Here is a 17402-nt window from a genome sequence, read left to right as displayed (position 1 = left end):
TTCTGATCTAAAGGGCGGAAATGCATACTTTCAAATTTTTATGGATTGTACTTTCTAATCATTTATGTTGAAGCCTTAAACTATTGCTGAGTTAACCTTTAAGCCGTAATAAGCCCCAAACCACCCGACATCTTAAACCATTTAGCTTAACTAGTAAATTTCTCCCTTAAGCATTATGCTATTTTAATAAGTATATGTGTAGAATCAAATTGACATATAGCAATTTGAAAAACTCCACAGGAGCCTTTAAAAAGCACTGCATTTATGTGAATAGGGAGAAACAACCAGTTAATGGTAGTACATCTTGAGTAATAGTGTCATTAAACTGAAAACATAGAAATTGGTGTTTTGCTGTGTACTCAACAAAGTAAACTGGAAATATTTCCTTTAGTGATAGTATTGACTATTCCAAGCACTGACCTCAGAATTTCCAAGATGGATAAAAGGCAAAATTTCTTAAAGCATTTACTTGTTCAGCAAGCATCAGAATTTTTAAGGTTTTTGTTTACTTGAGAGAGTAGGGTTTGAAAGGAGTAGGGTTTCCAAATTACTAAATGTAGAGATTCAAAACTTGGAGAAATAAGGCCTCATTGTGGCCAGTGGGCATTTGCAGATTAGTTCTAAGGTCTCCTTGCAATAAGCTGCCTACTCCCACCCTTTGGACAAAGCCTATATAAAGTGCTTTAACGTGAGTTACTTCATTCGAACAATGGTAACTCATTTTCACAAGTTTGCACACACAATTCCCACCTGAAAACGTTTTACTTGCATAAGCTTTTATGGATTGCAAAGAAATGGCTATCAGTGCTGAAATGAAATTTTAATTTCACTATGTTCTAACACTCTTCAATTCAATGTATGTATGCAGTCTTATTCCCGTAACAAATGAACTGTCATTTCAGCAGTATTTCAAATGCTGTGAGACTTCAGGTTAGGATGGAAGGCATATTTCATAGATTAGGAAACAAATTCCCTCCTTGTAAAATCAGTCCACTACAGTGGTCCTATTAGTTGGGTTAATATTTGCTTATAAATTCTGCATTCACAAGGTGATACAAATTAGAACCAAACCCAATTTACTGGTGTTTCTTAATCACAGCTGCCTACTGGAATGTGAAACAAAAATCAGTGTCTGGGTAGGTAGGACAAGAAGAGTGATGAGTTGGAACCTACTCATAGTTGACTCTCCAGGTTGCCAGTAGTGTTCTATTGCATGGGAGACTGTCCATATTCCTTTCGATGCAACTCCTGGATTTAAACTGTGTATCTTTGGGTTGGCAGCATTAATACACATGAAAATGCAATTTTTGTTAGGTACCACACACAAAAAAAACCCCAGGTTTTGAAAAGATCCCAGTTTCTGGACCCGTTCTCAGTGCTTAAATTAAGATTACATTCAAATTTGAATATCTGGGGTAAAGGCAATTACCATTCAACTCCTGCCAAACTCCATCCCTATGTCAAAAGCAGTAGTTTAAGGATATCCTCAAGAACTCATATAAATTTCTGGTTTACTGTGCTATTCATTCTCAAATACACCTAATCCCAACTATTAAAAAAGATACTGGAACAGCTTAGGAGTTCCTGTAAATGGCATACATGTTTCGAGGTACTTTTATTACTCTTTAGATAGCACTGAGTAACTATGAGAGTAAACTAAGCTAATGAAATCTAGACTGCGCGGCATTAAAAAGGACATTTTGTATTTAGAACTTGATATACTAAAATTTAACTCCAATTTAATAGATGCAAAGGTACAGAAAGGTAAAATTATTTTAGTGAGAACAGAAAATCATATGGATCCTCCTAGTATACATTACTCTATTAGCTTTCAAACATTAAAATCTCATGTAGTTTAAGGATAGTCCTTTTACCTCTATTTTAAGTAATTCAAATCCTTTTTACATTCATAAAAAATAGTTCTTAACATCTCAAGTAGAACTATACTTAAAATAGCACCATAATGTAAGTATACCAAAAATCCAATGTAAAATAAAGCATCCATTTTTTTTCCTGCTTGACCAGAAAAACCACAAAACAAACTCTTGATGTCTACAGTATTGTCAACTTAATGCTCACATGGCAAAGTGACTTTATATTCTACTCTTAAAACAAATGTCAATACAGCTTAATACCCATTAAATGACATTCCACAATTTTATTCCTGGCACTGACAACTAACTACTTTAGGTTATCTATGCTTTGTCTAAAGAGTATTATTCTATTTAAAAAAATAAAATTCAATAATCACCTTTGATGGGAAACAAATTAATCACACAATGAAAGCATTACCCTAGTGCCACACTAAAAGGTATTGTCATTAAGATTAAGGATTACTGACTACCACATGTTCAATTCTGGTCTACGTGTTTATCTTTAAAATTTACCATCGCTGGGAAGCTGAGACATCATCCCTCTATATCAGGTGCTACTCTGCTATCATTTCATCATTTTGCAATAGAAAATGCCTTACAATGTTAACAGCGGGGGGCGGGGGGGGGAAGCCAACACCCAGGATAAAGGATTTAATCCAGTATTTATTCCACACTCATGATGGTTCTCTATAATCAGAATACAAGTCAGAAAAACAATCTATGAAATAATTTGCTGATAGTCTTAAATAATGCAGCACAGCATTACTTTTAATATTTCTCTTCTAGATAAAGTTTTTTTACGCAAACAGCAGTCTTCGTTATCAATAAAAAAGTTCTGAATTTAAAAAAAAGGACGTTATCAAGCTGTTTCATAATTTAAGTATTTTTCATTTACAAAAATGCTTTGGAAGCTTGAGGTTGTCCCACCCTCTTCAGAGTTCAGTTAGTACAGGGTTGCTGCAAGAATGCTGGGCTTTAGACATTAACTTTGTTCTTTAATACAGCAATTTAAAATCGGAAAATTCAAAGGGGGGGGGGAAGATTACATGTCATGTAGCTTCAAATAAAGGAAAACTAAATGAATAAATTGTAGGCATACTAACAGTGTCCCTTTGAGGTAGAATGCTAAAAGGACTTTTGATCAAACCATAGCCTAATTGAAGTCTCTGCACCAGAAAGTAATTTCTCATACATATTCTCTAAAAGTTAACTGTGAGAATACAACATAGTAACAAGAGCCTTCCAAGATAATATACAGTGGACAAGAATGTTAATCCTACAAATGCTGTCTTTGTGCATACTGAATGCACAAAGTAATTTTCCTATGATATATAATCAATATTCATTCTCAAAGTCTTTAGCATCCTATTACAAAAAGCACAGCCATGCTAAATTCAGTACACAAACCATAATCCCACACCTACAAAACAAAAATATAATTAGTGGCAGTTTATTGCCTTATACAAATTTAACATGGCAACCATGCCAAAGGAATTAAAACATTTTTCTGACGTATATACAGACTTTACATTTCAAAACAAAACAGTAAGAAATGCAAGAATAATTGTGCATCATGTGTCAAACGCAACATATTAGGTGAGAACATCAATGCAATAAATGGGATTACAAAGGCACTTCCCTACACAAAAGAGGAAATGAAAATGCAGTCTAAAGTCTTGAAGAGTGTGTAACTACTGCACAATCTCAAATCAGAGAGGGAGAAAAAAAGCAGATTTAATCAAACATTTATAGGATTCAATGTGATCCACTTTTACAAAAATGTCACAGAGTCTCATCTTTTTTAGGTTTCTCTTGGCTTTCTTGTTCTATACTTTGGCTCCTTCGACGATCCTGTTTATCTGACTGGTCCTTGCTATCACCGTGATCCCGTTTGTGGGAACGTTCTTTGCTTTTGCTACGCTTTCTAGATTTTTCTTTGCTGGGGCTATGTTTTTTTGACTTTTCAATACTGTCAGTTCTTCCTTGACTGCCACTTCTACTTCGTTTATTTGACTTTTCTTTGTCATTTTTATGTTTACTTGATTTATCTTTGCTTCTACTCCGACTTCGCTTTCCTGCATTGCGACTTCTACTCCTACTTCTATGTTTCCTCTCTCTGCTTCTACTTCTACTGTGTTTTTTCTCTTTCTTGGCCTCTTTTTTGTCATCTCTATGGCGCCTGTCATCTTTATCATCTTTATGTTTCTTCTCTTCTCCCTCGCCCCTATTTCTCCGTTCCTTGGACCTGTCTCTGGACCGCTCCCTCTCCTTTTCTCGGTCATTACCTCGCTCCTTATCATAGTCACGATCTCTTCTTCTACCCCTCTCATTTTCTTTCTCCCTTTCCCGGTCCCTGTCCCTTCTATCCCCTTTCCTGTCACGACTCCGACTGCGACTTCTGTGCCTCTCCCTACTCCTGCTTCGCCTGCGGTCCAAGCCCCGATCAATACTTCTGGATCTTCGTCTTTCTTTCTCCCTTTCTTTGGCTTCACGCTCTAGTCGTTGGCGTTCTTTCTCTCTTTCTAATTCTCGATCAAAACTAGATGATCCATGGCCCTCCCGATGATGGCTTCTACTTCTGGATCTTCTTGGGGACCTCCGTGGACTCAACGACCTCCTTGGAGACCTATCAAGAAAATGTCAATAAATAAAATGTTATAAAATTTTAACTTGTATCAATTAGGTCATCAGTTTATACATACACAAAAAGATTAAAGGGGGAAAATGTGCTTATTCATTTAACTCTGCATGAAGTATGTTTTAAAAAAAACACAATCACGAGTTCCCTTACCTTGAACGTCTGCGTTCAGCATGTCTGTCAATTTCCTCAACACCTTCCTTCCCATCTTTCTTAATTTTTCTAGGCCGGGTTTTAATCTGTTGATCAATATTCTTCTGAACTGGAACTGGAATTCTTGGAAACAAGGTAGAAAACCACTCCAGTTTTGTGAGAAAAGACCGTAGCATCTCTCCAATGGTCATTACACAGCCTCCACCAGCCTTCACATCTAGGTCCTATAGAAACACAAAAGATACCCTAGCCGTCAAAAAAAATATTCCAAAGGTATCCATAAATACTATAAAAATATTACCATCTTTGGAATCTCAAATATTAAAAAACTGTAACATAAAATTTTCAATTTGTGTACCTTTCTAATCTGATAATTAATGAATGACAGAGAAATACTTGGGCTTAGTGTGTGCATGCAGGTGAGAATAAATCCTGCGGCATCATGGGCACAAAGGGAACTAATCTCAGTTAACTAAGGGTTTTAAAAATCTCTTCCATTACTAAACTACATGGAATAACTGACTTAAATTTACATTCCACACATATATACTCTTTATTTCTGTGGACATTTGCACACATCATACCTACTACTGTAACCAAAGCTACACAAGAATTGCTTCAGATAATACCTGTCTAAAGGTAATCTTTTAATAGCTCAAATATAAAATGAAGCCCTACTAAAACTGGAAGCAATAGCAAACCAACTGCCATGAAGCAGTGAGGTTTCTAATTTAGAGTTATGTAGAAAATAAATAAATGAACAAATAATTGGAAACGCATAATCCATGATGACCATTGTCTCTGAAAAGGGTCATTACCGCATGAAGGCCTTCTTGCTATGCCCTCTCACAGCTCAGGACATGTTAGTCAGCTATTGTCAGTCCCAAACCTATAGTGCAAGCACACAAGGAAAGTGAGATTTGTTATCTAAACAGGAAAACAAAGCTATAGGTAAAACTGCTTGCACTCACACACATTTAAGTGTTCAGATATACAGTATTTCCAAATATAAGCGCTGCAGATATCTAAGGAAGAAAACAATAAGTTAGCTTAAATAGAGGACCTTAGGTTTGTAAACACAATATAAAACAATTAAATAGAAGCATTCAGAAACAAACCTAATGTACCACCACTTATGAAAAGGGGCATGCTTTTTAAAAGGAAAGGTGGTTCAGTTTGAAGATCTCAAGAAGATAAACTTTATCACTAATACACTTTTTGCTTCTTTTATTATTGAACAACTCTAAATATGCCAAAAAAGAGAAGAAAAAAAGTACAATTCTTAACATCACATGACTGAAATGTTTGTTTAGATAAGTAAAACAGTAAAAGCATGACATAGGTCAATAGATTCTTTGGATGAATTTAAAAAAACATGACTACTAAATCAAAGTACACTGAAAGTCTGCTTTGTGAACCTTGAAAATATGAAGCAGTGGTGCGGAATAAGAATATACAAAGACAAAACACAGTTCATTATTAAAGTCTTAGATTTCAGTAGCCCTAAATTTTAAGATTTTGGATATATAAATGATTTAGTCTAACACAGTATGGTTTTTCCAAGTAATTTTCTTTTCTGAACATATGAAGCGCAACCCTGCTTAGTCTGAATAATATGCTATTCAAGTTTTCAAAAAACTATGAATTACTAAGATAAAGAGGGGAAAAAAAATCCCCTTTTGCTTTATAAAGATATATAGTGTATTTGGAGTCAGAAAACTGGAATGAAAATATTATTTCTTTTTCTCACCTTGAACAAGTCATCTAAGCTCTCAGCCTATTTTAAAGTCCCACCCAGCTCTTCAAGTCTGTGCTTCTATGCAAGTAGGGATATTGATATTTGGAAGTTAGAGGGTAAAGAACTGAAAAGTTCCAGAAACAAAGGCTATAATTAGTAGTCTATGTACATGTGTCTTAGGCTCCATCTTACCAGGATCCACCTTAAAAACTCACTACTGTCTGTCTGATCAGGATAAATATAATACAAAGAACAATTAGGACGACAATTTTTTCAATAATTGCCAAACTAATTTAAACAATGTACAAACAAAAAAATATACCTGCAAGAAATTAATCCTAAAATATACAAAACCTATAATGTCTTAAAGATATTTTCTAGAAGTACTTGTCTGAAACAAATTTAGTTACAGCAAATTCTGAAAGCTATTAAAAATACAAATAGTAAAGAAAATGAATTATTACCCTTGTTGACATACCTCTTCATCATCAAGGAAAGATTCAAACCAGTCCCACAGATCTGTAGGGGGCTGTGTGTACCTAGAATTACAAAAAGGTATTAAGTTTATGTTGGGTTTTGTGGGGAGTTTTTTTTGGGAAATGTTAATACTGACTGGAAAGAAACATAAATGCATTCTCACCTTATATACATAAATCCAAGGGCTCTAATATATGGAGAGTCTGTGTGTGTGATAAGACCCATCACTTGCTTACGAGTTAACTTTAGAGTAAATAATTTGTATAATAAGCAAAATGCCGTAGAAACAATTCCTCCTGTCCCAACGCCTCTAACCTGTAGAGAAAATAAATGTTAAGAGATAGCTAATAATGGTTCATTAATACTGTTAAATATATTACTAGTAAGCAATAACTTTTATTACAGAACTAGTAGGGCACAAAAAATTACCCCATTTCTTAGACATACAAGTTTAGCCTCTTTAAATTCCAAGATATGTCAACTGCCATTTGAAAGTATAATCAATAACAGGTAAGACTCTTTGTTTCCAAAATATAAACTTTAGTTGCAAGATGTTTAAAAACTGAAAAATGCACGTACTTCTACTTACCCCTCCGCACATCCCTGTTTGGCCTGCTGTTTTCCTACTTCCTTTCTCCCATGGTTCAACATGAGTGACCTGCAAATAGAAAACATGACCACAACAAACATTCATACTCCGAACTTTTTAGACATCTGAATTAAGTAAACCCAAATATGTAACAGAGCAGCTCTTCCAAAAGTTTGGAAGTTGGTTATTTTGGCATTTTGTCTATAGTTTTGATTACTCACATCAAGTACAAAAATCATCTTGGAAAAACTGCTTAAAAAAACTCTTTAAAGAGCACCAGTAAAGGTATTACGATTGAACAAAATTTTAACAACTTCACATTGCTAAGAAATTCCACTAAGGCAGCTTTGTGGAGATATATATATATATATATATCTATAGATATATATATATATGTGCAAGGAAATTTTTGTCAGGCTAGCAGTAAAATTCACTTTATTAAGAATATAAAATACAAAAAAATAGAATGTATCACAAATTCCTTACATTGGTCTTTGCACATAATATTGAATGAACAAGCAATGGAAACTGTGAACCAAACATACAACAGAAACAATATGTTACTATTTAACCCAGAGGTAGCTATTTATGACATACACATCCTCTAGGTGCCCATTTTACTCAAGCAAGGTTACATAGTATTTTCAAAGTGCTACTAAATATACCAGTCTCAAACACAGAAAAAAATGTTTAACTACATTTCAACTTTGTATCTTCTAGAAGTTGCTCAAAAAACCATTTTAAAAAGTTTGATTCCAACTTTAAGCAAAAAAATATTAATTTAAAAAGATAAATACAATATTTCATCATTATGCTTTTTAAACATCTACATTATAAAGTAAAAATTGTACATTTTCCATCATGATCAGTAATGTTTATTCCTGATTAATATGCAATTAATTACAAAGGCTCATGTCTATAAAGATCATTCTTGTTACTCTAATGAATATGTTTTTTGTAATTATGATAAACAACGTAAAATTTTCCTGGACTATAAACTGTGAATAATCATTACACTAAATCAACAAAGAGGAAGAATACTAGCTCTAAAACAGATATGACCTATGGAAGTCTTTTGGAAGGAAAAGACCCATTTTTATTTCTGAAATAAAAACAAAAGCAAAAATATCCCCCTATCCTCCTTTTTTGGTGCATGTACTTCTAATGTATGTCTATCCACTCAGGGTTACATTCTATAGTTCTTAGTGGCTTTAGAAAGAAGAGCATACATTTAAAATCTAATCTTTTCTTTTGCTCAGTAAATTCCTCTATTGTAGTTTCATTTTCTTTCTTCAATTTGCTAAGTTAGGTTAGTCAAAGCAAGGGGTGAATGCAATATAAACTCAGAATACAGAGGTCCAAACAGTACAATGATTATTTGTTTTCAATGTCTTGATAACAAACCTAGTTCTTCAGTTTTATAAATTAAAAAGCAATTTCTGGTAAAAACTCAAGTAGTTTCAAAACACAATTAATCTAAACTTGAAGTTAAGCTTTTCCCCTCTTGCATAAATATTTGCTCATGTTTTAAGAGTCAGCTGCAAAAAAAGGAACAGGAATCCAATTATAAATTATTTACAGTTTATGCTTAGATAAAACGAAGGGTTAAATATTGTTCATCATATTGTATTGAGACTAAAGGGGTCTTATCTTTTTAACTTTTTTTAAAAAGGAAGTTGGTTAAAAAAGAAAACGGAAACGTTTTCCTCAAGTTTAAGCTTCTACAAAATCTCAATAATTTCCAATTTAGTTACTCAATTTTTAAAAGGTGGATAATATATAACCTACAGGCAAATAAAAACCATACTGGAGCTTTTTAAAAATATTTTTTTTTACTCTTTTGTTTTTTGGTTAACACTTCTAATATGTCCAGATCACAGAAAATACGTGGTCTCTCCCAAGTGCTTTGAGAGTCAATTTAGACATATCAAGTTGTATTATCTTAGATGTTCAGCTAAAAATACTTGAGAGACTGCTAAATCTATCATTAGTATTAAAGTATAAATTAACTTTTAAGAGGCCTGGAAGGTATTTTTTTTTGAAACACACAAAGTGCAAAGAGGTGGGGAAAAGCCTACCTAGCTGGTGAGGGGGAAAAGATCAAAACCAATGGCCAAAAAGAAATTAATAGATATAGCTAGTTAGCCGTTCATTTAATCAGGGAAATGCATTTATGGCGATTGAGCATGATTAATAGTGCATACCTCTACCTGCGACCCTGGGCTGCTCCGAGCCTCGCTGCAAGACTGAGTCAATCCTGCTAACGAAACAAGAACTGAGACAAGAGTGCAGTGAGGAGGCGCCAGGTGAGCTCCCCAGCACAGCCAAGCCAGCACCGACCCTGCCGCAGAAGCCCAGGGCCCAGAGAAGTCTAAATAAAAGCCCATCGCCCAGGTCTGGGTAAGACCTCTTACTCCTGACTTCCTGCTGGGAAAATGTCCAGGCCTTCTGTAGATCACTTGCATTGGCCAGTCTCCACCCGCAACCCTCCCAACCTATCGGCGACATACACTGACCATTCGTTTCCCTATCTGGATCGGCTACTGAGTACCAACACCACGAGGCCAACGCCGAAGTCACCACATGCCCTGGCCCAGCGTCGGCAGAAGCACCACCGAGTTGGCACCGAGTAGATGCACATCCGAATGAATCATTTTAAAGCTGTAAAGTGGTAAGGCACGTTACTCTTCTCCTCTCCCCCACCCCCCTGGCTCAACTCCCCTGGAGAGGCGCGCAGGAGGCTGGGGACGAGGACTCATCCATAGCGGCGGGCTCCCTCGACCCGAAAAGTCTGAAAAAAAAGGAAGCCGGAGGGCGGCCCCAAGACGACCCCTCCCTAAGCAGGGCCGCGGCATCAGCTCGACCTTTCCGTCTAGTCACTGATCCTCAGATTGTGGAGGGGAGAAGGTGATCGTCTCCGCCCGGTCCCTCCACCCTCCCGTGTCCGAATTCACTCTCCACCTCCAAGAGGCCAGATGGTGTTCGTACCTTAAAGTAGATCTCGTCCACCACCTCGTGGTAGGTCTTGAGCTCGTAGAGCTGTACTTTGAAGTAAGGCGACGACAGGATGTTGGTCAGGATCATGGGGTTGAGGTTCATGGTCTTCTCGTTGCCCCACAGCGGCAGCACATTGCCCTGCTTGCCCGAGACGGCCGGCTTGGTGGCGCCGCCGCCGCCGCCGCACTGTTGCTGCTGCTGGACCGCGGCTGCGGCCGCCTGGTGCTGAGGGTGCGAGTTGCCTGTCAGCGCGGGGCTGTTGTTAGCCATGTTGCGACCGAAGGAGGGAAAGAGAAGGGAGGGGGGAGGGGACCAAGCTCAATATCGCTCTTCGGGACAACGGTCCGGGACCCTACTCCATGGAACGCCGTCGGAAGGGGCCGCCTAGTTGTGCCCCAGCCGGGTGGGGGAGGCAACGGGTGGGGGGGCCAGAAAATGGACCCCAGGCCACGAGCAGACACCGACACGCTGGCCGCGAGAACCCCCGGCAGAATGCGAGCCGGCGACCGGGGAGCGCGATCTCTTCCGCCAACTGCCCCTGGGAACAAGATGGCGGGCCACCGGATGTGACGCAACACGCCCCAGAGGTCCACGCTGAGCCGCCGGCCAATCAGAGACGTCCGGCTGGGGTGGCACGTCCTCTTCTGGTTTTCGCCGCTTCGAGCGTTCTGCGTATGCTGCTGTTTATTCCGTCCCCTCCTGGACTCGTTTCCCAGGGTGGTAGGCCCATATCGTCTGATTTTGTGTCTGCACTGGTTAGCTTGTCTTAGCTTCAAGAACTGGACAGAAAAGGGTTTACATGGACCCTGGGTAATCACGAATTCGTGACGCTGACTCCTGCGGGGTATTTCCCGGCGGGTCTTCTGGGCTCAGTTTTCAGATTATCTGGGAGGGATGGTGGTCGGGGGACCCACTCCTCCTCCTCGTTCTGGAGTGAGGGCTTCCCGTTCGTTAGTACTTTAACGTCTGGCGGACTTACTATTAAAGAGCTTCAATTTATTGAGCTGTAAATCGGGTATCTTCCTAAACGGTTGTGAACATTAAAATAGCTGCTTTATTCACAGTGACTAGTCAAATGCTGCTGTCACGCCTCAAGTCCCCACTACTCAAATTTCTTTATTTCTGTAGATACATTCTGAAAGGTAAACTTTGGGAGATGCAATGTGAATAGGTGAGGGAAGGGGCTGAAGGCGACGAGGAAGAGGTTATAAAAATGAGCCCGAATCAGTCTCTGAGTTTAAGAACTTTTGTTAACTTAAAGACTGTCAGAGGCCATACCTAGGAGAGGAACATCATACTTGGAACAGTGGAGGGTCAGCGAAAGCGGAAGACGTATTGACTCACAGTGACTGCAGCAATGGGCTCAAGTGTAGCAGAGATCGATGATGACGACATAGGAAAGGATAGGCTTCATCTATCTGTTCATAAGGTCGCTCTGAGTCGTACTCCACAGGATAGCCCCTGACAGCAACATAATGGACATGTCTTGGTGGCACCGTGGGTATAACACTGCTGTTAACAGAAAGTCCAGTTGGAATCCATCACTCCAGGGGAGAAGGATGAAGCAATTTGCTTAGACAGCCTTGGAAACCTTATGGGGCAGTTCTCTTGTCTAGGGTCACTTTGAGTCAATCTGAAGTTGGCTTTTTTGGACACAGGCCACCCCCAATCACGTTTTATCAGCAGAAAATGCCCTGGGCATATATAGAAGCAGTGAAAGCTTATTAATGAATTTAAAAAAACAAAATGGAAACAACAAACCCTCATTGCCCTTGAGCTGAAACTAACTCATAGCTGATATATTCCAGCCGTTTTTCCTGTAAGTCTCACGGGAGAAGATTGCTGGTCTTTCTCCCTCGCAGCCACTGATGGATTAGACAGGCAGAGAGGTGCTGCCCTGCAGTTGCAGCACAACTCCACTGACTCTGGGGCCAGAGCTCCTGAAGGTGAGTAGGCCACTTGAAAGGAGCCAGCAAATATGGTTATGATGATGTTGTTTTGTGCCCTTGAGTCACTTGCAATCCTACATATGATAAGAGCATATTTATCCTGATAAGGACAATTCTTATCTTGGCTCAGGTTAAGAATTTGGGCCATTGTGAAGTATCTAGAACACTGAAATGAGACAACAGGAAGTTGACATTTAAATCCAAAGGACTGAAAGCTTATTTCAACCACGCTCATATTGCTAATACTTTCTGACTCCAGTTTTTTCTTTTTTGCACAGTATTGCCAGAGTCATTTTCCAAAATGGCATTACTTCCCAACTCAAAAACCGTGATGACATGCACAATGACATTTTAATTGCCAGAATCTAATAATCATACTTCATTTTTATTGTTTGTGATTTTGCCTTGTGAAACTTTTATCATTTATCTTTTCCTAGAAACCTGTGTTAGGGCCCTCTGGTGGCCTAGTGGTAAGGAGCCCCACTTGCCACCCCATAAGCATGCAGTTTGAATCCACCAGTTGCTCCAGGGGAGAAAGCTGCACATTCTCCCATGTGATTTACATCCTATGAGAACTTATTGGGGGGGTCAACTGTGAGTTGGTTGTGACTTGATGACAAACAACAAGAAAACATTTGGGTTAGGAAGTTTGTAGTAGAGATTTTAAATTACAGTAGCATTACACCAAACAGAACCCATTGCCATGGATCTGAGTCAAACTCATGGTGATCCTCCAGGTTTCCAAGATGGTAAACCTTTTTTTTAAAAAAAGTAATTGTTTATTTCCTGAACCTGGGGCATATTAGACACACAACCAATTTTAAATTTGTATCAGCTAATTTTGAAATTTTTCACAAAATAATTGGCATGCAACAGTTGTCTCAAGATGAAACGGTCACCCTTATCAATAAAAACTTGCAAATATTTTCACCCAAGGTTGAAAAAACTGTTTATCCTGAACATGAAACCTTTAACAAATTTAAATAACTATATAAAACTTGTTACTTGTAGTTTTCTCCTTACAAAGATGATTTTTTTAAAAAAGTACAATTAACTAATAGACATCAGTCACAACATAATCTGGATCAGCCCACACCAAAGCTAGATGTGCCTTTAATTTTGAACCCATTATCAGAACAAGAGAAACCACTGCATTTTATACAAAACAAAATTCACATGTGCCTAAAATGAAAGACCCCAGAGGAACAAAAACACAAACCCTAGAATGGCACTAATGTTCAGTACTATAATTAATAGTTGCCCAAAATGCCACTGACTGAAAACAGTAGCTGTTTATCATCCAAGAAACCCGAGTGGCTTTAACCCTTTGGCATCAGAAATCCTAGTTTTTCCAATTATTAGAGCACACTTTCTTTGTGTAAGAGAGGAGAAGGTGGACGTGCCAACACAGAAAAAAAAAGCTGTTTGCTGAAATAGAGACTGACAAAAGTCAAGTACAAACCAGAGGAGTTGAGTGCCTGCCATCAATTTCAGTGGAAGGTGATTAAAACCTAAGGCTGATGGCAAAAACTCAGGAAGAGGGAGTTGGCATGTGTTTAGGCAAATCTTTAAATTAAAAATCAGATCAAGAAGCTATGAAAGTTCCCCATCCTGACGATACAGTGCACAGTCACAGGCCTGGAAAGAACAAAATTCAGCAAGATTCTGTTATTTGTTCTACGAAATCAACAAAAGGAAACTTACCTGACTTCAACTGCAGGATGGGGTTCCAGAGTGGGGTCATCTTAGTAAGGTCCTGTTAAGCTTTGTGCCCATTTCCTGAACAAACTGCTGCTTATTATGAAAATAGTGGAGAGATTAAAAGGACTAGTCTCCTATGTTTCATTCCTAGTGTCTGCGTTCTAGGACTGGAAGGGCCTGTATCAGGGTGGCAGGATTCAAAGAAATGATGTGAATCAGATGCCCATTTTCCTAAAAAGGTGTCTTCCTCAGGTCACCAAGAAGTAGAAGCTGTGAAGGTTCATTTCACAAAATATACGTGGATTAACTCATGATATTGTTGTGACAAGGTGGTTTGGAAAACAGTTATGTATGAATTTAGGATCAACATTAAAAGGTTTTTTAAAACAACCCTCCAGACTTCAAAAAATCTCTTCAGGTAGATTTGTCCCAAAGTCATGGCAAAGAGAACCAGAGTTCAAAGAAGGACCAGAAGATCACTCTGCTGTTTTGTCATTGTTTGTGCTGTGTGGCCTCTCCTTAATGTCCATGTACTCCTATTCATGCTTTACTGCTGTCATCACCACTGCTAGCTCATCAAGTAATTTCTTCTAGCTTGTTCTGGTGAGTTTCTGTTTCCATGTCTTGTCCTTTAGGTGCCTCCCCAATATCAATGGAGTCATGGAGGGCATTCTACTACTAAAAACTTGTATATTCCATCCATGTGTGTGGCAAATATGTATGTCCCACTTGACTCTTGATCTCCTTTATAGATCTCTATTTTCAGGTTCTGTGATCTCCATGTCTTATGTCCAGGAAGCTGCCCTTGGCCACCTGAAGATGAGGCCCATCTTGGAAGCACTCCTCTGGTGTGTGTTGATGCTCACAGAAGCACCAGCAGCTCAGTGAGGGTCACCATAATGGGATTGAGACCAAGGCCACAACCATGAGCCTGGCCTCTTGAGCTGCTGCCACTGCTGTCTCCAAGACTATCAGTCTTTACAGGGAGAAACTTGCTCGTCTTTCTCCAGCAGAATTGTTTGTGGTTAGCAGCCCAGCACATAATGCACTACACAGTCTGGGCTCCTGGGCACATACATCTAAACCAAAAATGCACTGCAGTTGAGCCACTTCCAACTTACAGCAGTTCTTCATAGGGTTTCGGAGGTAGTAATTCTGCATGGAGAGAGACTGCCCATCATTCTCCCTCAGGGCTTTGGGTGGATTCAAACTGGCAATCTTTCAGTTAGCTATGCCACCAGATGATCTTAGGCACAGTGGAGAAGGAAAGGCTAAAACATAAACCTTGGGAAAAATCCACACCAGGTGAGAGAGCACATGCAGAGAAGTAGGAGGCAAATCAGCAATGGGGGTGGTATAACAATTTAAGGGAATGTAGGTCTTTGCTAATTTAATGAATTATATGATCAGTTAATATTTAGAGCTGTACAGTACAGTAATGGATTGCCCTACTTTTTTCATTTTACAAAAGAAGAAAATTAAAGCTTTGAAAAGTGATTTTCACCTCTTTTCCAAAAAATCTTGGTTTTTTTTTCCAGTCATTTATACCTGACTCCTTCCTTTATGCATGTTATCAAAAAGGGCCATCCCTGGAGAAGGGCATCATACTTGCAGAAATAGAAGATTGAGCATAGAGAGGAAGATGGATTGAGACTGTGACTGGGACAATGAATTTAAGCACAGCATAGATTTTGAGAACGGCACACAAGTGGCCAGTGTTTCGTTTCTACATGGGCTAGCTGTGAGTCAGAACTGATGTGGCTGCATCTAACAACTTCCAGATGACCCCAAACTCTGTGATGCATTATCCTGTTCAAAGTACATTGCAAAAAACAAACACCAAAAATATTCAACCTAGACCATCTTTTCATGTTTCCCACCCTGAGTAATTCATTGAGTTCACTCAGTGACATTCTAATAGCCAAATGCTCTGATTTAAAAAACAAACCAAAACACAACAAAACAAACCATTTGGGATTTATTATCTGTAATTGTTATACTCTTTTAACAAAAACTACAAGTAGATGGCTTTAACAAACGGATTCATTCTCTCAGTGTTTAGAAGGCTCAAAGTCCCAATTCAGAGTGGCAGCTCTCGGGCAAGGTCTTCTCTTTTGGTTCTCAGGAAAGGTCCTTCAGCATCTGTAGGTTGGGCATTGCTTGGAGCTTTCCTTGTGTCCTGGCCTTTCCTGGTGTATGGGAGCTTCTTTTAGCAGGAATGTGAATCCAAAAGGATGCACTCCATAACTGGCAGTTCTTTCTCAGTATTATTGCAGTGTCCCCACCACCACTACCACTGGTTTGCTTTCCTTCCCTTTTATCTCTTAAAAACTCATTGCCATCTATCTAGAACAGATTTATAGCTAACCCTCCACTGGGTTTCCAAAGCTGTAAATTATGCAGGAAGAGATTGATTGTCTTTCTTCCATAGGAGATTAAAACGTCCAGAGAGGACTAGCCTTTGAATTAGTGCAAATACCTTTAGAGAAGGCCATCATTGGAGCTCATCTTTAGCATAGTATTTACCCATTAAGCCACTGCACTCAACATACATGTTTTCTTTCACAAAGTGACTGATGGATTAAAATTCTTGATCCTTCATTCAGGTTCTTCCATGTAATTCATAGAGAACTATTCCTCCAGAGCTCCTTAATTATAAGAAATGACAGTTAAATTTTGCCACCATTGTCCATTTCAACAACAAGAGATAAAATACTACTATAGATAAGTTGGAAATGAAGGAGGATTGGTAGCATTTCTCAAGCTGAAAGAACAAAAAAAGGGGCAGGGGGTAGAATTAAGACTCGAGTTGTAGTACTGAAGGATGCCAGGGGCAAAAATCTGTAATGATTCAGGAAGCATTACAAAAAGATTGAAGGAATACACTGAGTCAATGTATCAAAAAGAACTGGTAGACAAACATTTCAGGAAGTAGCATGTGATCAAGACCCAATGATGAAAGAAGTTCAAGATGCATTGAAGACATCAGCAAAAAATAAGGCCCCAATAATTGATGGGATATCAATTCACATGTTTCAGAAACCAGATGCAGCCCTAGACATGCTCACCAAATTGGTCAGGAAATTTGAAGGACAGCTACCTGGCCAACAGATTGGAAGAGATCCATATTTGTTCTCATTCCCAAAAATGGTAATCCAATTGAATGTGGAAATTACACAACAATATTGTTAATATCACTTGGAAGTTAAATCTGGCTCGATATTATTAAAAAAAATGGCTAGAGCAGTATATGAAGATAACTGTCAGAAGTTCAAGCTGAATATAG

General features: G+C 38.6%; 1 protein-coding gene across 1 annotated transcript; it reads right to left on the bottom strand.

The window, feature by feature from the left end:
* Positions 1-2241: 2241 nt before the first annotated feature.
* PRPF38B (pre-mRNA processing factor 38B) lies at positions 2242-11017 on the bottom strand. The gene is made up of 6 exons (XM_006882467.1): positions 10458-11017; positions 7470-7538; positions 7044-7195; positions 6882-6942; positions 4666-4889; positions 2242-4500 (listed from the first exon to the last, which is right to left on the bottom strand). The coding sequence occupies exons 1-6, from the start codon at positions 10734-10736 to the stop codon at positions 3657-3659; spliced, it is 1629 nt and encodes a 542-aa protein (XP_006882529.1). The 5' UTR covers positions 10737-11017; the 3' UTR covers positions 2242-3656.
* Positions 11018-17402: the final 6385 nt, after the last annotated feature.

The sequence above is a fragment of the Elephantulus edwardii genome, unplaced genomic scaffold (genome assembly GCF_000299155.1).
Source record: "Elephantulus edwardii isolate Elephantulus edwardi_28Jun2011 unplaced genomic scaffold, EleEdw1.0 scaffold00020, whole genome shotgun sequence".
NCBI lineage: Eukaryota > Metazoa > Chordata > Mammalia > Macroscelidea > Macroscelididae > Elephantulus > Elephantulus edwardii.
Note: the sequence above shows the minus strand (reverse complement) of the source record. Positions and strands in the feature narration are given on the sequence as shown.

Bases quoted from the DNA above. Each gene is read 5' to 3' on its own strand.
- PRPF38B (XM_006882467.1), bottom strand. From the start codon at position 10,736: ATGGCTAACAACAGCCCCGCGCTGACAGGCAACTCGCACCCTCAGCAC. The intron at 7,196-7,469 runs GTAAGTAGAAGT...TTTTCTCTACAG, and splicing joins AAACAGGGATGTGCGGAGGG to GTTAGAGGCGTTGGGACAGG. The intron at 6,943-7,043 runs GTGAGAATGCAT...TTGTAATTCTAG, and splicing joins CTTGGATTTATGTATATAAG to GTACACACAGCCCCCTACAG.